Raw genomic sequence first — 23,432 nt, 5'->3', positions numbered from 1 at the left:
GTTGACCAGGATTGTGCACAGTACAATTGTGGCTTCAACTATATCCTGTACAGCTGCAATAGTAGCTATTCTTATTTATAAACTCCAACCCTTGTAATAAAGGCTGATAAGCTATTTGCTCTCCTAGCCATTTGTAATTTTCATAACCATATAATCAAATGAAAAATAACAAATTAATAAAAAACTAAATATTACTTTCCTATTATTTTGCCTGTCTTCTTTGCAACTCAGCCACAAGCTCTCAAATCCATCAAGAAATTCAGCCACTGTCATCCTTGTATTTTAATCATTGTGATTTTTGTTTCATCTGAAAATAGATTACTTATGGGATTCCAAAGGAAAAGGAACAGAATACCTTTGAAAGAATCTTATCTTCACAAAACAGGCAATGAGTTGTAATTCTTCGTGACTACATGATGGGACTATGCTACGGGAAATCTTCCAGTCCCATTGCTTCAGACCAGAAGAAAGATAATACAGAGGCTGAGATTGTAGAAAGCACAGGGGATCTGCAAAGCATCGTTGAAGAAAACCTTTTAAGGACAAGGATGTCTACCATTAGTCCCACGGCAGAATTGAGTATTATCAAGCCCAACACTGAATTCTATTCCACAGCATCTAATGAGAAGATTATGGAATCAGTCTCCTATGTTAATGAAAATGATGGTATAGAGCTAATAGATATTGATTGAATCACCTGTGTAAGTACGGAATTGTATTTAAAGTGGGGCTCAAGATGCTTTTGTTACATTTTTTTCAATCAGTTATTTTTAATGATTTAAAACATGCAGTTGATTATGAAATATGCAAAGTTTGGTTCTATCACTTAAATGTACACCATTAAGTAAGTGGACATGGAGGAGGCATTCGATCCAATTTGTGATCCCAGCTACAAAGACAGATGTGTACAGCAATTCATTCTTCCCTCGCACAATTAAAGCATGGAATAATCTCCACCCTACCATAGTTACCCAACCAGATGCAACTAAATTTAAAGTAGCTCTTTCTTCCCAATAACCCTTTCTGGCTTAAGTCCTCACTCCACCACCTCCAGTTTAAATTCCATTTGGAATATTTTGGAGGACCAAGAAACCAAGAACCACGAGGCTCTGTATCATTGAAAAAATTATTCTAGTTAAAGTTCTCTTCCTTTTCAGGTGAATGTTAAAGATCCTTCATCTTTAAAATTGTTAAAAGGTCTATCTTTGTGTGGGTCACTTTTACATGCCGCCTTTGGACAATGTCCAGCTTGAAAAAAAAATCGGATTTGACATGTACATTGATACACTTAGCTATATTTTCGTACTTCTCTGAACCTCCACCCTATCTTCGATTTGTCACTGCTGCTCTGACATCCAGCAGCTATTTCCTTCAATAAATATTATTATGGCAGAAGTAATTGTTCTAGTTTTCATTCCCCTTACGCAAAGATCTGCCTTGGGTGCAAGGCACTCAAGTAAAGCAAAAGCAGAAAAACATTGCATTTATTTATGACCTTCCATCCATTTCAAAATGCCCACAGCATTTTACGGTCAATAAAGTGGAATCATTGTTGTAATGCACACTGCAAATTCCAACAAAGAGGATTATGATTTAATTTGTTTGAGAATATTGATTGACGGATAAATAAACCCAAGATGTAGCCCGCCAGAGAGCAGATGGAAAGGACACTTTTGCCAATACATCATTCCATCAATTGTGCCAGCCTGCCCTTTCCACGTCGTTTCCTGGACCAAATGCAGAGCAGCGCACACGCTTCCAATTTTGAAAGCACTCCCTGGCTCTCCCGAGCCTCCCGCTTACCACTTCCTCATTTAACAATCCCACGTGGTGGAAAAAGCCAAGCACAAGGTGGAATACTCGCATTTACACCAGTTCTCCGATGTCAAGAAGGTTGAGCGGGTTTGCTCGCACTTCGTACCAGGCCCCTCGTTTCTGCAAAGGTAAAGCGGGGTTGGTCGCATTTTGTATCAGACCTCCCGTTTTGGAGCGGTAAAGCGGAGTTGCTTGTGCCAGCGCCACAAAAAAAAATTGGATCTCACCCTCACTGTTGGTGCGACGAATGGAGACTGTAGAAGGTCCCTGACTGTCACCTCCCCTCTACTTCAACAGTTTGAAGAAGAGTCCCAACTCAAAATGCCACCTATCCATTTAGAAAATTCTGAATAAAGTTTATTTTTGGGGATACTGCCAGGGTAGGGTGTTCATCCAGCACTTTATTCATTAAACTAAATTAGATTATTTGTGGTTTATTTCTATGTTCCTTCATTTCTTGCTCGCTTGCTTGGATTGTGCAGTGTTGTTAATATTTGTTTCCAAATCGTGTTGATTGTTGAACAATGCCTCTTTTTGCACCAGAGTCAATGTTATCAACTCACCTAGTATTTATAACGTGCATTGGTGTCATTTAGCATATTGACAAGTGTCAGTCAGTTAATTGAGAAGCTGGACGCTATGATCAGCCATGATCATATTGAATGGCGGTGCAGGCTCGAAGGGCCGAATGGCCTACTCCTGCACCTATTTTCTATGTTTCTATGAATCTGTCTGGATTATTTGTAATTTTATCCATGTTCCCCCATTTCTTGCCTATGAATTATAAAGTGTTGCAATTCTTTCCCCCCCAAAATGTGCTGATCGTTGAAAAATGCCTCTCTTTGCACCAGTCAATTTATACCAGTCACCTAGTATTTATACCAGGAATTTGGTGTCATTTGGCGTGTGACCCAGTGCCAGTTAATTGAGAAGCTGGACGCTATGCATGTTATAATGCGAGGGGACGCTATGCATGACCTTTAACCCCCCTCCCCCTCATTGTTTGTCTGTTGTGAAGCGTGTGGCGTAACCGGGCAACCGATGTCATGGTGGGTGCGGGGCCTAACGGTCGTGCTTTTGTTGTAACGTGAATGAAAGCGTGGATTAAATCGTAGCCCGGCTTCTTGCAAATTGAACGAGGAGGGGGAGAACATTTGAAGTAAGTAGCGCGACTCTCACCAGAACCAGGCCGATCGGATCCCGTGGTTTGGTCCCGGGTAAAGTTTTTTACTTCTTTCTCTCTCCCTCACACACGCACACACACTCTCTCTGTGTCGCTCGCGCTCACCGTGACCGGGCGTTGATTGGTCAGAGCGACTCGGCAACAGCGGAGAGGGAAATTATTTGATTGGCCGAGCCGCGGGCCTTTGTGGATGCTCGATTGCCATTGGTGAAGCCGTGGAGCGGGCGGGCGGGCGGGGCGGGCGGGAAGGAGCGAGCGGCGGCTTCGCTCAAAGAGAGAGATAGAGAGCGTCGCCTCTTCATCAGCATCCACACGTTGTCCCCTGGGAAGAGTTGGAGGTGCGTTTGTGTAAGGAAGGAACCGCAGGAGACACTCAGGTGGGACAGGCGGCATCTCTGGAGAAAAAAATAAAAATAAAAGGAGAAGGGTCTCACCCATTCCTTCTCTCCAGAGATGCTGCCCGTCCCGCTGAGTTACTCCTGCAATTTTGTGTCTACCTTTGGAGGTAGGTTTGTGTAAGGGGGGAACGGCAGGGGCTGGTTTACAACCGAATATATGGACATAAACATAACTGGAGTAACTCGGCGTGACAGGCTGCATCTCCGGAGAGAAGAAATAAAGGAAAAGGGCAACCCTCCACCCGAAACGTCACCCATTCCTTCTCTCCAGAGAGATGCTGCCCGTCCCGCTCAGTTACTCCAGCGTTTTGTGTCTCTTTGGAGGTGCGTTTGTTGTGTCTCATTGCTGCCATTCTGTTATAAAAGGGCGAGAATTGGACGGAGGGAAAAGCATGGATGTGTGACTGGGGTGTCTGGTCTGGAGCTATGCGAGTTTTTGTTTTGTTTTTGTGTTGCTATAAGTTTATATTTATGTGTGTGTTTACGCCTCTCTCCTGACTCTGGGCCTTTCTCTCCCCTCTCTCCAGTCCTGATGTCACAAAGCCACACAACCTGTTGTCTGCGTGACAGCAGCGAGCTGGACGTCAGGTTTTGGGGTGGGGAGGGTGGGGGGTGGGAAATAAAGGATGACTTTTTTTTAAAGCGCTCTGGAAATAGCGAGGGGGTTTATTCGTGAGGGTGGGGGGGTATTTACAGAAGAAACCCGATAACGTACACCAAATTCACCCTGGAGAACACACAGCAGCATGTCTTCAGAGTTGCCTACGCGGAGGTGGAGTTGGGCAGCCTCTGACTTCAAGGTAAAACTAAACTAAACTGCTGGAGATACTGGGGTATAAGCTAAAATCAATTTGAATATTCATTATATCCTCAACAGCAAATGTGTATCGACTAAGTCTTTGAGGTAAAGTATTCATTGGGTTATTAGAGTAACCAACACCTATGGAAGTAATTATTCTTGGATATATTCATCAAGGACCAAATTTACCCTGGTCACTCCCTCTTCTCAAGGACCAAGGCTCACCCTGGTCACGCCTTCTTCTCCCCTCTCACGTCAGGCTAGAAGTACAGAAGTTTGAAAGTTTGGGAACAGTTGACAGCTGTTATCAGGCAACTCTCATCAGTTAATGTGGTCCTGACATCCCATCTTCCTTATTGGAGACCTTTAAACTATCTTTAATAGGATTGTAACTTGCACTAAATATTGTGCCCTTTATCTGTGCACTGTGGATGCTTGATTGTAATCGGGTATAGACACAAAGTGCTGGAGTCAGGGACTCAGACACAAGGCCAGGCAGCGTCCATAGAGAAGAAGGATAGGTGACGTTTTGGATTGCAACCCTTCAGTCATGTATAGTCCTTTTTTGACTGGATAGCAGGCAAGCACGGTTGGCGCAGGGGTAGAGTTGATGCCTTACAGACTCGGGTACGATCCTGCCCGCGGGTGCTGTCTGTACGGAGTTTGTATGTTCTCCCCTGCGTGGGTTGTCTCCGCATGCTCTGGTTTCCTCCTACACTCCAAAAGACGTACAGGTTTGTAGGTTAATTGGCTTCAGTAAAATTATAATTTGTCCCTGGTGCGTGTGTAGGATAGTGTTCTTGTGTGGGGATCGCTGGTTGGCGCAGGGCCTGTTTCCGCGCTGTATCTCTACTCTAAGCTAAACTCAAAGCTTTTTACTGTACCTTAGCACACGTGACAATAATAAACTAAACTTCCAAAGTTTTTAATGTAAATGTAGACTTTTTAAAAAGGCACCAAGATTTTGCATAACAATCAAATGAAAAATTCATAAAAGCCCATTAATTGCCATAGCAACTGTGTACTCTTGTGATTGTTTTTCCAGCACAAATAGGGAACTTCCCCCTGAAAAGTAAATTTGTATGGAACGTGAACCCACTTAACCAACTGTCAACTGAATTTTTAATTGCTCCTTTTGTGTAAACGAGGTATCACAAGACTATGAGAGGGTGCCTAAATCTGAAAATGCAATCACGTTGCTACACCAAAGAAATCATTGTGTAGATTGCAGTTGGAAAATTTGTTATTTTGGCTGCCTTACATTAGTAAAGATGGAATGCACTGTAGAAATTTCATTTTGCTGGACCAAATGTTGCTGATAATATGAGTTCAAATCTACAAAAGTCACCCGAGTAAATCCGGTAAATGTATTTCTTGATTTTGTCCACATAATCACTGGATGTTATAGACTTAGAAAGATTAAGAAGAGAACATTTGCATATATCAAGTTTTGTATATTTTGACGATATTGAAACAAGTATTTAATTTGAAGTAGAGTTCACAATACCGAATTTTATAAAACCTTTTAAAAATACAAACTTGTTTGCATGTTTTATGTTTGATATGTTGGAAATAAGAGAGCAGTGGATTAAATGTGCATTATAGCATTACAGTTAAGAAATATTGTCTTTAAGTAGGTAGGGAAATATATGAATATTATGATTAGAGGAAGGACAAAAGGTTGGATAGATTAGATATTTGAAGGAAAGAACTGCACATGCTGGTTTAAATTGAAGGTAGACACAGAATGCTGGCGTAACTCAGCGGGAGAGGCAGCATCTCTGGAGAGAAGGAATGGGTAACGTTTCGGGTCGAGACCCTCCAGACTGATGTCAGAGGAGTGGGCAGGACAGTGATAAAATGTCGTTGGAGACAGTAAGACTGGTGGGAGAACTGGGGGGGGGGGGGGGGGGGGGGGGGGGGGGGGGGATGGAGAGAGAGGGAAAGCAAGGGCTACATGAAGTTAGAGAAGTCAATGTTCATACCGCTGGGGTGTAAGCTATCCAAGCAAAATATGAGGTGCTGTTTCTCCAATTTACACTGGGCCTCAATCTGACAATGGGGGAGACCCAGGACAGAAAGGTCATATTGGGAATGGCAGGGGGAAGTTAAAGTGCTGAGCAACCAGGAGATCGGGTAGGTTTAGGCGGACTGAGCGGAGGTGTTCAGCGAAACGATCGCCAAACCTGCGCTTGGTCTCGCCGATATACAGGGGTTGACACCTGGAATAGGAAACAGTAGATGAGGTTAGAGGAGGTGCAAGTGAACCTCTGCCTCACTTGAAAAGACTGACAGGGTCCTTGGATGGAGTCAAGGGGGGAGGAGGTAAAGGGACAGGTGCTGCATCTTCTGTGGTTGCAGGGGAAAATACTTGGGGTTTGGGTGGGAAGGGACGAACTGACCAGGGCGTGGCAGAGGGAACGGTCTTTGATGAAAGCAGAAAGAGGTCGTAGTGGGATCCCGTTGGAGGTGGCGAAAATGTTGGAGGATTATGTGCTGTATGCGATGGCTGATGGGGGTGAAATGTGAGGACAAGTAGGACTCTGTCCTTGTTACAAATTGGGGGAAGGGGTGCCAGAGCGGAGCTGCGGGATATAGAGGAGACCCTAGTGAGAACCTCATCTATAATGTAAGAGGGGAACCCCAGTTCCCTAAAGAATGAGGATATGACCTGGTACGGAAGCCCTCATCCTGGGCACAGATGCAGAGTAGACGGCGGAACTGTGAGTAGGGGATGGAGTCCTTACAAGAAGCAGGGTGGGAAGAAGTGTCGTCTAGATAGTTATAGTAGTCAGTGGGTTTGTAATAGATGTCAGTCAATAGTCTGTCTACTGTGATGGAGACGGTGAGATCTAGAAACGATAGGGAGATGTCGGAGATGGTTCAAGTGAATTTGAGTGTAGGATGGAAATTAGTTGAAGCTGATGAAGTCAGTGAGTTCCGCAGGGGTGCAGGAAATAGCATCAATGCAGTCGTCAATGTAGCGGTGGTAGAATTTGGGATAGGGCCAGTGTATGCCTGAAGCAGTGATTGTTTGACATGCCCTACAAAGAGGCAGGCATAGTTGGGGCCCATGTGAGTGCCCATAGCTATGCCTTGGATTTGGAGGAAGTGCGAGGAGTCGAAGCTGAATTTGAAGAGTTTCATTTCAAACGTTGTGGTTGCGTGGAAGGTGAGGGTAAGTGGAGTTTTGAGGTAGCAGGGGATTGAAGATGGAAAACTGAGTCTGAATTGTAACAGTCCGAGGAGAGAGAGAGAGGGTTTATGTAAGATGAAGAATATTCTAGTTGAGTGATGGGGCAAAGAGAAGCTTGAAGGGGAAAATGCTAAAGTTTCCCCCTAACGCAGGGACGTTTGATATTTGAAGAACTATTAGGTTGTCAGTGGCTCTGTGATATACTGTAGTTCCTTTAACGTTAGGCCTAAATTTGAAGGCAAAAATATAATTGGATCTGGATCTTTTAATCTGGATTTTTAACATGTATTGTGTTTTAAAAAATATATAATTTATGATGCTTTTATATACTAAGATTTTATATGTACTTTATGATATTTTTTTAATATGCAATGCATTTTTATGTAATGTTGCCCCTTGTCTGGACCTCGAGTCCGTAATAAAGTTTATTATTATTATTAATTGGTAGTGTTCTCATATGCCTGCTGCCCTTGATTTAATTGATAGAGGTGAAAGGTTTGGAAAATGCTTTCTGGAGTTTAAACAAGTAACTGGTACAATTTGTAGATGGAAAACAATCGAGCTAATGTAATGATGACACAAAGAATGAACTTTGAATGTGATGGACGGGGTGCAAATTAAGAAGGCTTTGATCAGAATAGTGCTGCCCTAGGCCTACATATTGGTGCAGCTCATGTCCTGACGAGAGAATATTCCAATGTGCACTGACCAATGCATGGTAGATGGTATTGGGTTTCGGGTGGCAAATCCACCGTCCAGCCGCAGGCACTGCCGGATTTGAAACACCGCGGAGCCTGGGATCTGAGATAGTCGGAGCTCCAACCGGCGCGGCCTGAGAACTTCGGGTGCCGCGGTCTCTGGGTAGGAAGCTGAGGTGCGTTTGTTGGTCTCATTGCTGCCATTCTGTTATAAAAGGGCGAGAATTGGACGGAGGGAAAAAGCATGGATGTGTGACTGGGGTGTCTGGTCTGGAGCTATGCGAGTGTTTTGTTTTGTTTTTGTGTTGCTATAAGTTTATATTTATGTGTGTGTTTACGCCTCTCTCCTGACTCTGGGCCTTTCTCTCCCCTCTCTCCAGTCCTGATGTCACAAAGCCACACAACCTGTTGTCTGCGTGACAGCAGCGAGCTGGACGTCAGGTTTTGGGTGGGGAGGGTGGGGGGTGGGAAATAAAGGATGACTTTTTTTTAAAGCGCTCTGGAAATAGCGAGGGGGTTATTCGTGAGAGGGTGGGGGGTATTTACAGAAGAAACCCGATAACGTACACCAAATTCACCCTGGAGAACACACAGCAGCATGTCTTCAGAGTTGCTACGCGGAGGTGGAGTTGGGCAGCCTCTGACGCTTCAAGGTAAAACTAAACTAAACTGCTGGAGATACTGGGGGTATAAGCTAAAATCAATTTGAATATTCATTATATCCTCAACAGCAAATGTGTATCGACTAAGTCTTTGAGGTAAAGTATTCATTGGGTTATTAGAGTAACCAACACCTATGGAAGTAATTATTCTTGGATATATTCATCAAGGACCAAATTTACCCTGGTCACTCCCTCTTCTCAAGGACCAAGGCTCACCCTGGTCACGCCTTCTTCTCCCCTCTCACGTCAGGCTAGAAGTACAGAAGTTTGAAAGTTTGGGAACAGTTGACAGCTGTTATCAGGCAACTCTCATCAGTTAATGTGGTCCTGACATCCCATCTTCCTTATTGGAGACCTTTAAACTATCTTTAATAGGATTGTAACTTGCACTAAATATTGTGCCCTTTATCTGTGCACTGTGGATGCTTGATTGTAATCGGGTATAGACACAAAGTGCTGGAGTCAGGGACTCAGACACAAGGCCAGGCAGCGTCCATAGAGAAGAAGGATAGGTGACGTTTTGGATTGCAACCCTTCAGTCATGTATAGTCCTTTTTTGACTGGATAGCAGGCAAGCATGGTTGGCGCAGGGGTAGAGTTGATGCCTTACAGACTCGGGTACGATCCTGCCCGCGGGTGCTGTCTGTACGGAGTTTGTATGTTCTCCCCTGCGTGGGTTGTCTCCGCATGCTCTGGTTTCCTCCTACACTCCAAAAGACGTACAGGTTTGTAGGTTAATTGGCTTCAGTAAAATTATAATTTGTCCCTGGTGCGTGTGTAGGATAGTGTTCTTGTGTGGGGATCGCTGGTTGGCGCAGGGCCTGTTTCCGCGCTGTATCTCTACTCTAAGCTAAACTCAAAGCTCTTTACTGTACCTTAGCACACGTGACAATAATAAACTAAACTTCCAAAGTTTTTAATGTAAATGTAGACTTTTTAAAAAGGCACCAAGATTTTGCATAACAATCAAATGAAAAATTCATAAAAGCCCATTAATTGCCATAGCAACTGTGTACTCTTGTGATTGTTTTTCCAGCACAAATAGGGAACTTCCCCCTGAAAAGTAAATTTGTATGGAACGTGAACCCACTTAACCAACTGTCAACTGAATTTTTAATTGCTCCTTTTGTGTAAACGAGGTATCACAAGACTATGAGAGGGTGCCTAAATCTGAAAATGCAATCACGTTGCTACACCAAAGAAATCATTGTGTAGATTGCAGTTGGAAAATTTGTTATTTTGGCTGCCTTACATTAGTAAAGATGGAATGCACTGTAGAAATTTCATTTTGCTGGACCAAATGTTGCTGATAATATGAGTTCAAATCTACAAAAGTCACCCGAGTAAATCCGGTAAATGTATTTCTTGATTTTGTCCACATAATCACTGGACGTTATAGACTTAGAAAGATTAAGAAGAGAACATTTGCGTATATCAAGTTTTGTATATTTTGACGATATTAAAAAAAGTATTTAATTTGAAGTAGAGTTCACAATACCGAACTTTATAAAACCTTTTAAAAATACAAACTTGTTTGCATGTTTTATGTTTGATATGTTGGAAATAAGAGAGCAGTGGATTAAATGTGCATTATAGCATTACAGTTAAGAAATATTGTCTTTAAGTAGGTTGGGAAATATATGAATATTATGATTAGAGGAAGGACAAAAGGTTGGATAGATTAGATATTTGAAGGAAAGAACTGCACATGCTGGTTTAAATTGAAGGTAGACACAGAATGCTAGCGTAACCCTCAGCGGGAGAGGGGCAGCATCTCTGGAGAGAAGGAAGAGGTAACGTTTCGGGTCGAGACCCTCCAGACTGATGTCAGAGGGAGTGGGCAGGACAGTGATAAAAATGTCGTTGGAGACAGTAAGACTGGTGGGAGAACTGAACTGGGGGGGGGGGGGGGGGGGGGAGGGGATGGAGAGAGAGGGAAAGCAAGGGCTACTTGAAGTTGGAGAAGTCAATGTTCATACCGCTGGGGTGTAAGCTATCCAAGCAAAATATGAGGTGCTGTTTCTCCAATTTACACTGGGCCTCAATCTGACAATGGAGGGGACCCGGGACAGAAAGGTCATATTGGGAATGGCAGGGGGAAGTTAAAGTGCTGAGCAACCAGGAGATCGGGTAGGTTTAGGCGGACTGAGCGGAGGTGTTCAGCGAAACGATCGCCAAGCCTGCGCTTGGTCTCGCCGATATACAGGGGTTGACACCTGGAATAGGATAAAGTAGATGAGGTTAGAAGAGGTGCAAGTGAACCTCTGCCTCAATTGAAAAGACTGACGGGGTCCTTGGATGGAGTCAAGGGGGGGGGAGGTAAAGGGACAGGTGCTGCATCTTCTGTGGTTGCAGGGGAAAATACTTGGGGTTTGGGTGGGAAGGGACGAACTGACAAGAGCGTGGCGGAGGGAACGGTCTTTGATGAAAGCAGAAAGGTGGTAGTGGGATCCCATTGGAGGTGGCGAAAATGTTGGAGGCTTATGTGCTGTATGTGATGGCTGATGGGGGTGAAATGTGAGGACAAGTGGGACTCTGTCCTTGTTACGAATTGGGGGAAGGGGTGCCAGAGCGGAGCTGTGGGATATAGAGGATACCCTAGTGAGAACCTCATCTATAATGTAAGAGGGGAACCCCAGTTCCCTAAAGAATGAGGATATGACCTGGTACGGAAGCCCTCATCCTGGGCACAGATGCAGAGTAGACGTCGGAACTGTGAGTAGGGGATGGAGTCCTTACAAGAAGCAGGGTGGGAAGAAGTGTCGTCTAGATAGTTATGGTAGTCAGTGGGTTTGTAATAGATGTCAGTCAATAGTCTGTCTACTGTGATGGAGACGGTGAGATCTAGAAACGATAGGGAGATGTCGGAGATGGTTCAAGTGAATTTGAGTGCAGGATGGAAATTAGTTGAAGTTGATGAAGTCAGTGACTTCTGCAGGGGTGCAGGAAATAGCATCAATGCAGTCGTCAATGTAGCGGTGGTAGAATTTGGGATAGGGCCAGTGTATGCCTGAAGCAGTGATTGTTTGACATGCCCTACAAAGAGGCAGGCATAGTTGGGGCCCATGCGAGTGCCCATAGCTATGCCTTGGATTTGGAGGAAGTGCGAGGAGTCGAAGCTGAATTTGAAGAGTTTCATTTCAAACGTTGTGGTTGCGTGGAAGGTGAGGGTAAGTGGAGTTTTGAGGTAGCAGGGGATTGAAGATGGAAAACTGAGTCTGAATTGTAACAGTCCGAGGAGAGAGAGAGAGGGTTTATGTGAGATGAAGAGTATTCTAGTTGAGTGATGGGGAAAAGAGAAGCTTGAAGGAGAAAATGCTAAAGTTTCCCCCTAACGCAGGGACGTTTGATATTTGAAGAACTATTAGGTTGTCAGTGGCTCTGTGATATACTGTAGTTCCTTTAACGTTAGGCCTAAATTTGAAGGCAAAAATATAATTGGATCTGGATCTTTTAATCTGGATTTTTAACATGTATTGTGTTTAAAAAATATATAATTTATGATGCTTTTATAAGTGATATACTAAGATTTTATATGTACTTTATGATATTTTTTTTAATATGCAATGCATTTTTATGTAATGTTGCCCCTTGTCTGGACCTCGAGTCCGTAATAAAGTTATTATTATTATTATTATTATTAATTGATTATTATTATATGTAGTGTTCTCATATGCCTGCTGCCCTTGATTTAATTGATAGAGGTGAAAGGTTTGGAAAATGCTTTCTGGAGTTTAAACAAGTAACTGGTACAATTTGTAGATGGAAAACAATCGAGCTAATGTAATGATGACACAAAGAATGAACTTTGAATGTGATGGACGGGGTGCAAATTAAGAAGGCTTTGATCAGAATAGTGCTGCCCTAGGCCTACATATTGGTGCAGCTCATGTCCTGACGAGAGAATATTCCAATGTGCACTGACCAATGCATGGTAGATGGTATTGGGTTTCGGGTGGCAAATCCACCGTCCAGCCGCAGGCACTGCCGGATTTGAAACACCGCGGAGCCTGGGATCTGAGATAGTCGGAGCTCCAACCGGCGCGGCCTGAGAACTTCGGGTGCCGCGGTCTCTGGGTAGGAAGCTGCCGCTCCAGACATTCCAAGCCGCTGAGGAGTGTTCACCCGACGCCGGAGTTCTATCTTCCCAGCAAGAGGGCCTGAAGCATCAGGCTGCTGTAGCGGTGACTGCGGAGGCCACAATGGGCCCGACTATGGGTGAACAGGGGACGGGACTGGACTTTGCTGCCTTCCCCCACAGTGGGAACCATTGTGGGGGGATGTTTTTATGTTTATTGTTAAATTCTTTAATGTTGTGTCTTATCTTTATTTGTGTGCTGCAATGGCAAGTCAAATGTCACTACACCATTGATGTATGTGATAATAAATGTCCTTTGTATTCTTTGTATCCTTGTGGTAAATTATTTATTGTAAATTATTTATGGCCTGCTCTCAGACGATATTTTAATTATGTTTGGTCCAATTGAGTATCTGGGCAAGAATACACCCACCACACACTCAAATCAAAATGTATGTTTGGGGGTGGATGGGGGAGGAGTGTGGGGCTCAATAATTGAATCAAGAGCTGGCTGAATGTATTTGACTGAATGTACATTTTATTTGGGATACTATTCTCCAGTACTCTATATTCCTCCCATGCAGCCACAGAAGACGTAACGACTGTCCTTTCATTCATTCCAATTATCTAGAACCCAATATAGTATTTCCAGCTGGTGTTGTCATTTTACTCGTGGACGTCCAACTTAGTAAACTGCATTCACTGCTCGCAAAGTTGTGATCTTGGCATCAGGGAATCAAAAGCAGAATGAGTGACCACTTTGTAAAATACTCCCACAAGCATGACCCTGTGGTTCCAGTTGCCCATTACTTTGTTTTCCATCCCATTCCCAATTTGATCTGTAATCAGCCACTTACATAAATTTATTAAACCACAGCCTAAACATGAAGAGCAACACCTCATCACTCCAGGTGGCACACTACTAATTATGACCTTTGCAGAGGCATTGAGGTACCCAAGAGGGTATTCCGGACCAAGCTGAAATCCTGAGGCAATGACACAGACCTGCATAGATCATGGCAGGGCTTGAATGTTATAACTGGCTACAAAGCGAAGGTGTGCAGAAGGTGTCCAGCTACAATGGGTCCCTTCCTAATGAGCTCAATGAATTCTATGCCTGCTTTAAACAGGTCTGTGGAGGAAAGTAGCCTGCTCTACCAATCTCATTGGATGTAAGATCGGCCTCCTGAAAGTGAATCTGTGGAAAGCAACTGGCTCGGATGAAGTCCTTAGCATGTCCTCAAGATCTGCAAGGACCAGCTGGCAGATGGTTGCATAGACATTTTTAACCTCAATCTAGTCTAGTCTGTGATCCCACCTGCTTCAAGAAGTCCACTATCATCCAGGTGCCAAAGAAGAGTAAGGTAGCAAGCCTTATTGATTACTGTCCAGTGGCTTTGACAGCCACCATCACAAAGTGCTCAGGAGAGACTGATGATGGAGCACATTAACTCCAGCCTCCCAATCAGTCTTGATCCACTGCAGTTTACCTTCCGTCGCAACAGGCCCACAACAGATGCCATCTCCCTGGCCCTAACCTTTTCTTTGTATCACCTAGTCAGCAAGGATTCCAACATTAGGCTCCTGATTATTGACTCTAGCTCTGCCTTCAACATGATAAATTCATCCAAACACCTGGACCTAGGAATCAGCACCCTCCCTGCCACTGGATCCTTGACTATCTGACCCACAGACCACAGTTAGTGAGGATAGGTGACAACATGTCCATGATAATTCTCAACACTGGTGTGCCGCAAGGATGCATCCTCAGTCCCCTACTATATTCCCTATACACTCATGATTATGTGGCCAAATTTGATTCCAACTCCATCTACAAGTTTGCAGATGACACAAAATGCTGGAGTAATTCAGCGGGACAGGCAGCATCTCTGGATAGAAGGAATGGGTGACGTTTTGGGTCGAAACCCTTCTTCCGACTGAAAGTCAGGGGAGAGGGAGACACAGAGATAAGGAAGGGTAAGGTGTGAAAACGAGGTATCAAAAAAGATGCAGATCCAGGAAAATATAGAATAGATCGTTGTTAGCTAGGAGAAGGTGACAACAAAGCAGAGATAAAATTGAATCAAGGACAGTCAGACTGGTCGGGGAACTGTGAAGGGAGAGGGATGGAGAGAGAGGGAAAACAAGGGTCACTTGAAGTTAGAGAAGTCAATATTCGTACCATTTGGGGGGTGTAAACTGGACTGTCATCTCTGTTTGCTTTGTTGTCACCTTCTCCTTGCTAACAATGATCTATTCTACATTCTCCTATCTCATCTCTTTTGATGTCTAATTTTCACGCCTTACCCCTCCTTTTCTCTGTATCTTTCTCTCTACTGACTCTCATCCATTCCTTCTATCCAAAGATGCTGCCTGTTCTGCTGAGTTACTCAAGCATTTTTTTTGTCTACGGTGTAAACCAGCATCTGCCATTCCTTCCTACACATTTGCAGATGGCACTACTGGTGGGCTGGATAACGAACAATAAAAGATGGCGTACAGGATGGAGATAGAGAATTGAATAACATTGCGTCAGGACAGCAACTTCTCCCTCAATGTCAGCAAGACAAAGGAGCTAGTTATCAACTTTGGGCAGCTTGGTGTAGTACACACCCCAATCAGTATTAACGGCGAAGAAATGGATATGATTGAGAGTTTCAAGTTCTTTGTTAATATTGCCAACGGTCTGTTGTGGGCCAACCACATTGAAGCGACCACCGTAACGGCATAACAACATCTCTACTTCGTCAGGAGACTATAAGTAAATTCAACATGTGTTCAATGACTCTTACAAACTTCCACAAGTGCACCATAGAAAACACACTGTCAAGATGCATCACAGCTTGGTTTGGGAACAGCTCTGCCTAAGACTGCAAGAAATTGCAGAGTTGAGAATGTTGCCCAGTCCATCGCACAAACCAGACTCTTCACCATCTCCATCTACACTTTACAATGCCTCAGAAAATCAGCCAACACAACCAAAAACTTGTTCCACCCCAGTCATTCCTTTTTCCTGCTCAATATGACAGAAGATACAGAAGCTTGAAAACGTGCACCACAGGACTCGGGAACAGTTTCTTCCCCTCTTGTTATCAGGCTTCTGAACAGTCCTTCCTTAAACTTGGGTACTGTCCAATTTTCTTCTACCCCATTGCGGACATTGACCTTTGTCTACGAAACTGCTTCACTACAATGCTGGGAATTATATTCTGCCCTCAGTATTTTCTGCTATGCTCCCCTATGTACTTGATGCTGAGTTGAACGCATTTTCATGATCTAAATTAGGTAGACAAAAATGCTGGAGAAACTCAGCGGGAGAGGCAGCATCTATGAAGCGAAGGAAATAGGCAACGTTTTGAGTCAAGACCCTTCTTCAGATGGGTCTGAAGAAGATCATGATCTAAATGCTAGCTTTAATATTGCACATATCTAGCCTAATTGTTTTTTGTAGTTTAAGATGATTTTGTTTATTTCATCTCCAATTTACTAATCCTATTATCAATCTCCCATTTGCATTCTTTGTGTAAATGTTCCCAGTTTTGAAGAATAGTTACTTGCCAGAAATGTTGTGTCCATTGATGCTGAATGCCCTGCTGACTATATTCTGCCTCTTCTGCTTTGTCTACTGATTTTCACATGTAGTATTGTGATTTTGCTATTGTTTATGTATGTTTTCTAATTGTAATTTATATTTTCACAAAAGCTATAAAATTAAAGTAGTCTTTGCAATATCAAAACTTTATCTTTGTTCTTTATGAACCATAGCAGTTGGCATGGAAGGCAGAAATGTCTGTTTTCTGTGCCACAGAGGCAGTGGAGGCTAATTCACTGGATGTATTCAAGAGGGATATGGCTCTTAGGGCTAATGGAATCAAGGTATATGGGGAGAGAGCAGGAACGGGGTTCTGATTCTGGATGATCAGCCATGATCATATTGAATGGCGGTGATGGCTCGAAGGGCCAAATGGCCTACTCCTGCACCTATTTTCTATGTTTCTATAATAGAATAATTAAACCATTTTTCATAATCCATTGTGCTTGGAATATGTGCATAACCATGAGACATGTTAAAACATGTTAAAATCCTTGAGTGCACTGGGCATCAACGGAATGGAGAGAAGAGCCATCAAGAACACCACAGAAGCAGCGGAGAAGGCCTCGAGATGGCTCTGGATCAGGAGAAGAGGTCGATGGGGAGGAGCGAATGGCACCTGAACACAAGTCGTGGTCTGATCAACCACGGCTGGGTCCGTCTGGTTGAGGGTGTCTGATGTTGAAAGACCCAAAACACCCACTGACCCCAGGTTACATCACTGAATATGGTGTTTCCATGTGCTTCAATAGATGTATTTTTATCAATAGTTTAGTATGCATTTAAATTGCCACTAGATTAATTATTTCTATTTTCTTGTACAGGAGACTATAATAAATGACATAGACTTCTTGGGGCAAAATCTTGAATCTGAGGTAGCCCTTGAACTCGCAGGATTTAAAGACCAGGCTAGAAATAGCCAGGATCATAATTTTCAACTGAGTTTTCAGGTGATTAATTTAGAACTTGCTTGTATATGACTTGCTTTTAAAACTATCTTACAACGACTCTTGCTTAAGCACCTGGTAATTGCTACTAACGTTTTCCAGGCATGGTTCGTGTGCGAATAGATGCTTTATTGACCCACATCTCAAATCTTTCAGCAGTTATAAATGTATTGCATCTCCTTTTGGAGAGTTGTAACAATTGTTTCTGCCAGCAGAGAAATTGCTTTTAATCACTTTCTTCATTCTCCACTCCAGGTGTGGCCCTAGTGAGACCACACCTGGAGTATTGTGTGCAGTTTTGGTCCCCAAATTTGTGGAAGGACATTCTTGCTATTGATGGAGTGCAGCGTAAGTTCACAAGGTTAATTCCCAGGATGTCGGGACTGTCATATGCTGAGAGAATGGAGCTTGTATACTCTGTATACTCTTGTATACTCTGGAATTTAGGAGGACGAGAGGGGATCTTATTGAAACATGTAAGATTATTAAGGGTTTGGTCACGCTTGGGGCAGGAAACATGTTCCCGATGTTGGGGGAGACCAGAACCAGGTTCCACAGTTTAAGAATAAGGGGTAAGCCATTTAGAATGGCGAAGAAACACTTTTTCAATCAGAGAATTGTGAGTCTGTGGAATTCTCTGCCTCAGCGTGTGGTGGAGGCCGGTTCTCTGGATAATTTCAAGAGAGCTAGATAGGGCTCTTAAAGATAGCCGAGTCAAGGGATATGGGGAGAAAGCAGGAACGGGGTACTGATTGTGGATGATCAGCCATGATCACATTGAATGGCGGTGCTGGCTCGAAGGGCCGAACGGCCTACTCCTGTACTTATTGTCTATTGCCACCAATACCTTGTTTAAAGAGACTCCTATTGTTTTGGTGGAAGCTAAATCACCTCTGCTGAAATTGATCACCTCTGCGGAAGAAAGATTCTAAGGGGAGTAAGAGGCGCCGTGGCTGACAAAGGAAGCCAAGGACAATATTAAAATAAAATAGAAGTACAACATAGCAAAGATGAGCAGGAAGCCAGAGGATTGGGAAACTTTAAAGAGTAACAGAAGATAACTAAAAATTCAATACGGGAATAATCTTCCTGCATCTAGCCTGTCCAACCCCTTAAGAATGTTGTAAGTTTCTATAAGATCCCCCCTCAATCTTCTAAATTCTAGCGTGTAGAAGCCGAGTCTATCCACTCTTTCTTCATATGAAAGTCCTGACATCCCAGGAATCAGTCTGGTGAACCTTCTCTGTACTCCCTCTATGGCAAGAATGTTTTTCCTCAGATTAGGAGACCAAAACTGTACGCAATACTCCAGGTGTGGTCTCACCAAGACCCTGTACAACTGCAGTAGAACCTCCCTGCTCTTATACTCAAATCCTTTTGCTATGAATGTTAACATACCATTTGCTTTCTTCACTGCCTGCTGCACCTGCATGCCTACTTTCAATGACTGGTGTACCATTACACCCAGGTCTCGTTGCATCTTTTCCTAATTGGCCACCATTCAGATAATAGTCTACTTTCCTGTTTTATGTTTAATGTGGATAAATATGAGGTTATCCACTTTGGTGGCAAGAACAGGAAGGCAGATTATTATCTGATTGGTGTCAAGTTAGGAAAAGGGGAAGTACAATGAGATCTGGGTGTTCTTGTTCATCAGCCACTGAAAGAGTAAGCATGCAGGTACAGTAGGCAGTAAAGAAAGATAATGGCATGTTGGCCTTCATAACAAGAGGAGTTGAGTCTAGGAGCAAATAGGTCCTTCTGCAGTTGTAAAGGGCCCCAGTGAGACCGCACCTGGAGTATTTTGTACAGTTTTGGTCTCCAAATTTGAGGAAGGACATTTTTGATATTGAGGGAGTGCAGCGTATTGTTCACGAGGTTAATTTCCGAGATGGCGGAACTGTCATATGTTGAAGAATGAAGCGGCTGGGCTTGTAAACACACACTGTAATTTATAAGGATAAGAAGGGATCTTATTGAAACATAAGATTATTAAGGGATTGGACACGCAATAAATATGTTCCTGATGTTGGGGGAGTCCAGAACCAGGGGCCACAGTTTAAGAATAAGGGGCTGGCCATTTAGAACAGAGATGAGGAAACACATTTTCACCAAGAGAGTTGTGAATCTGTGGAATTCTCTGCCTCAGAAGGCAGTGTAGGCCAATTCTCTGGATGCTTTCAAGAAAGAGTTAGATAGAGCTCTTAAAGATAGCGGAGTCAAGGGATATGGGGAGAAGGCAGGAACGGGGTACTCATCGTGGATGATCAGCCATGATCACAGTGAATCGAAGTGCCAAATGACCTACTCCTGCAATTATTGTCTATTGGTGAGGGTTGTTGTCTTGTAATTTGCTGCAATGGAATACCATCCAAGGTGGCACAGTGGCACAGCTGATAGAGCTACTGCCTCGCAGCGTCAAAGATCCGGGTTCCACCCTGACCTTGGCTGCTGTCTATGTGGAATGTGCACATTCTCCCTGTGACCAGGTTCTCCAGTTTCCCCACCACAACCTGTCGTCTCTGTAAATTGCCCCTGGTGTGCAGGGAGTGGATGAGAGAATAAGATAACGTAGAACTAATGTGAATGGTGATCGATGGTCGGTGTGGACTCTGAGCTGAAGGACTTGTTTCCATGCTGTATCTCTAAATTAAAGTAAAGAATAAATTCTGAGCCAGCAAAGAAACGATGGCCTAAATATTAAAGGTAGACAACAATGCTGGAGAAACTCAGCAGGTGAGGCAGCATCTATGGGGCGAAGGAAGAGGTGACGTTTTGGGTCGAGACCTTTAGTTGTACTAAATATTGTACTAAATATAGTTGGCCTAAATATTTGTCGGCAGCAGAACAGAGGTTCTCTGACCACTAAATAAAATGTGGTTTCTCCCAGTGCAGTAGCTGAAATTGATTGGGTGATGCACTTGGTGTGGCTCAAGCCCTGCTCGTGGGTGTCTAATGATAATTGGGCAAGTTGTGGGGTAGTGGGTGTCAGGATTTTGTGATCAGGCTGAGGAATGATGAATTCCTGCTAACCACTGAATTAATTGAAATTTATTTTGAGTGATCCTCCCATCTGAGAACTACTGAAATATTTACTAGTGAAGCAAATCATACCCTGCCTGGAATGATAAACTAGGCCTATGACATGTCTTGTCTTTGATGTTTCATGTTGGCAACCAAGATTTAAATAGACCTACAGCAAAATCTGACCCAATGTCAATGGTTCATTCTTGTTTAAGATTGGTGTCATTCTGTCCCTGAAATAGCCCACCTGTTAGTGATTTATTGCTGCATCTTTAAAATAATGTTTTCAGAAATCTTGAGTATATATGTACAACAAAGACTTGAATTTTGAAAGTCCGTTCTAGTTATTTTTTGAGTTTAAAGTCAATAATAATAATAATAATATATTTTATTGTCATTGCACATAAGCGCAACGAGATTTGGTATGCAGCTTCCAACCGATGTCATAACATAAATAACGAATAAAATTTGGATTTAGATATCCCGAGAACATGGATTGTAAAAAGAATAGTAAAACAGTCAAAACAGTTCAACAGACTAAAGTGCAGATGTGTCTGTGCGACGTGACCATCCGAGGGAGACAGTCCAGGGGGGATGGGGGGCATTCAGCAGGGCCGGTTCAGAGCCACTATAGCTCTGGGAATGAAGCTGTTCCTGAGTCTGGAGGTTCAGGCGTAGAAGGCCTTGTAACGTCTGCCGGAGGGTAGTAGTTCAAACAGTCCATTACAAGGGTGCGAGGAGTCTTTATGGATGCTGACGGCATGATAGTGGTAGGAAAATAGAACAAAAATGTTTTCATAACGCGGTTTTTGTGTAATTCATATCAACACCAACTGTAATAACACAAATTGGAATTGCTCTGCAGTCGGCAATCGTCATGGATCATACACCAGAATTAATATTTTGAGTGTATGGCCTGTCATCAGAACAGGAACGTGGTAGATATAAGCTGTTTTCCAGGAACATGCCATAACTGTGCCATAAAAGAAAGGTGTGGTAGGTATCCCACCCATTATTTCAAAGTCTGTGATGTTCCTTTGGTGTCCTGGTCAAAATTCTCCTCGCAATCAATGCTACCATAAAGATATTTTCTTCCCATTACTGTTTATGAATTTTCAATACACCTATTTATTCCTGCTTTATATTCAATTATTAATAGAATTCTGGAACTTAGGGGCATATATTGAGCTGTTAGTAAATGTCTACCATTGCAAAAATACTTTACCCTTTCATCTATTAACTAGTCCAAGTGGGACCCGTCCCCTCTTGCGGGGGGGGGGGGGGGGGGGGGGGGGGGGGGGGGGGGCGGCCTGCGGCCTGCGGCACACACACACACTAACCACCCCTCCCCCCACCACCCCCCACCCCCCCCCCCACACACACACACGAATTACCCCCCTTGATATATTAATATTATTCATTGGCTCCTTTTACCCCATCCTCGCCTTATCCACTGACGCATAGCCCCCAACTCGCAGGCGCGTCTAGAGAGGGAGGAGGGTAGAGAGAGGGCAGAGAGAGAGGGGACGGAGAAAGAGGGACAGAGATAGAGAGGGGGAGAGAGGGGGAGGAGGAGAACGGGGAGGAGGGGAGGGACGTCACTCGTAGCGCAGACGCAACAAGCAGAGCCATTGTGACGTCATTAGCCAAAGGTGCTCGGTTTAATTTTCAAAGTTATTTCAAATTCTTGACCATTTTGATTAATAACTCAAGAAATAATGCATGAAATTTTCAGATAAGGCGATTTTTGACTTCACGGCATAAATCTCTATCGGAATATGTAACAATTTTACCGTTACGGTGTCGTGTTTTTCGAGAAGATGTGATCACACACAAACAAATAAATCCACAAAATCACATACAAGATCAAGGTTTTATAGTTATAAGGATAAGAATGTTACATTTCACAAATATGTTTTTAAAATTGCACTATATTGATATCACTAAGGTGAGAAATGTTGCAATTGTTTTCCCAGGTGCTCTAAAATGTAATTTTTAGAGGACATTTTAAAGTGGGGTTTTCAGAAATTACTGAAATTAAACTTTCGAAGATTTAAAAATAGTATCACTGGTTCTCGAGTTTTGTACAAATCTATCAAGATCACTGGGATTGTTTAATATTTTAAACTTGCTCTTAACTCCAGCAGATGCAAGCTAAACCTGTCCTTTCTATCCTTATAAGATCACTAATTTCAGGTGTTAGTCTTGAAACCCTTAGAACTGCTTCCAATACACATCATTAGTTCTTAAGTGGGAGGAGGCGAATGCAGTCCTTGACTATTGGAGCAATTATTGACATGTATATATATGTCTGTTATTTCCTGTGCTTTCATGAATTTATCTTTGACATAATTTAAAGCAAAACTATTGTTTTTATTTCAGATTAACCAGCTAGAGGAAGCAAATTATACATTAGAGAAGCAAATCCATGGCTTATTGCAAAGTAAAGATGATGTATCTCGCCAAGTGAAGAAATTAACAAATAAGAACCAGGAACTCTCCAAGGAACTTAATGAAATAGATCGTTTAGCTGAGAAGCTTGAAAAAGATAAGGAATTAGCACTTACTGTTGCATGTAATGAAATAAAAATAGCTGAGGTGGGTTAGAATTTAGAATTTATTGGCATTATTTTGCTTCAGTTGATTTTGCATGAATTTTTAATTTCTAAATCTCAAGGCAATGTTTCTTTAGAAAAGATCTATGACTTCTGTGCAATGAAGCTAAAAAGAGCCTCAAATTCATTATGTTCTTAATTCATCCAGAAACAGTATGAATTGAACCAGCTATTTTCAATTGATTTATCTTTAATCCTAGAATAAAAAATGACACTGCTATTGATTTTAAATCTTGATGTAAAATGTATGGTCATGTTCATAAAAGTTAACAATCAATCTAACATTTTGATCTGAATGTATCTATAACATTTCAAATAATTAGCAATTGAAGAGATTTCTGCAGCCTGTGCTTCTGACAAAATGCATACTGAGTCGATTATTTTTGACTGTGACAAGTGTATACATTTGGAAGGCTTTTCTTGTT

At 42.9% G+C, this 23,432-nt stretch overlaps 1 protein-coding gene across 4 annotated transcripts in view; it reads left to right on the top strand.

The window, feature by feature from the left end:
• Positions 1-3,290: 3,290 nt before the first annotated feature.
• The window catches only part of tsga10 (testis specific, 10), a 94,929-nt gene continuing 74,787 nt past the window's right edge, over positions 3,291-23,432 (top strand). For 2 of the 4 annotated variants that reach the window (XM_055636559.1, XM_055636557.1), the window contains exons 1-3: positions 4,102-4,196; positions 17,246-17,371; positions 22,775-22,990. In XM_055636559.1, the coding sequence (XP_055492534.1) occupies positions 4,143-4,196; positions 17,246-17,371; positions 22,775-22,990 (396 nt within the window). In that variant the 5' untranslated portion in view covers positions 4,102-4,142. Of the gene's footprint in view, positions 3,337-4,101; positions 4,197-17,245; positions 17,372-22,774; positions 22,991-23,432 lie in introns of those variants that run through there. The other 2 variants (XM_055636561.1, XM_055636558.1) reach the window with 2 other exon arrangements.

Source organism: Leucoraja erinacea, chromosome 6 (genome assembly GCF_028641065.1).
Source record: "Leucoraja erinacea ecotype New England chromosome 6, Leri_hhj_1, whole genome shotgun sequence".
Taxonomy (NCBI): Eukaryota; Metazoa; Chordata; class Chondrichthyes; order Rajiformes; family Rajidae; genus Leucoraja; species Leucoraja erinaceus.
The sequence above is the reverse complement of the archived record's forward strand: the minus strand, read 5'-3'. Positions and strand labels throughout refer to the sequence as shown.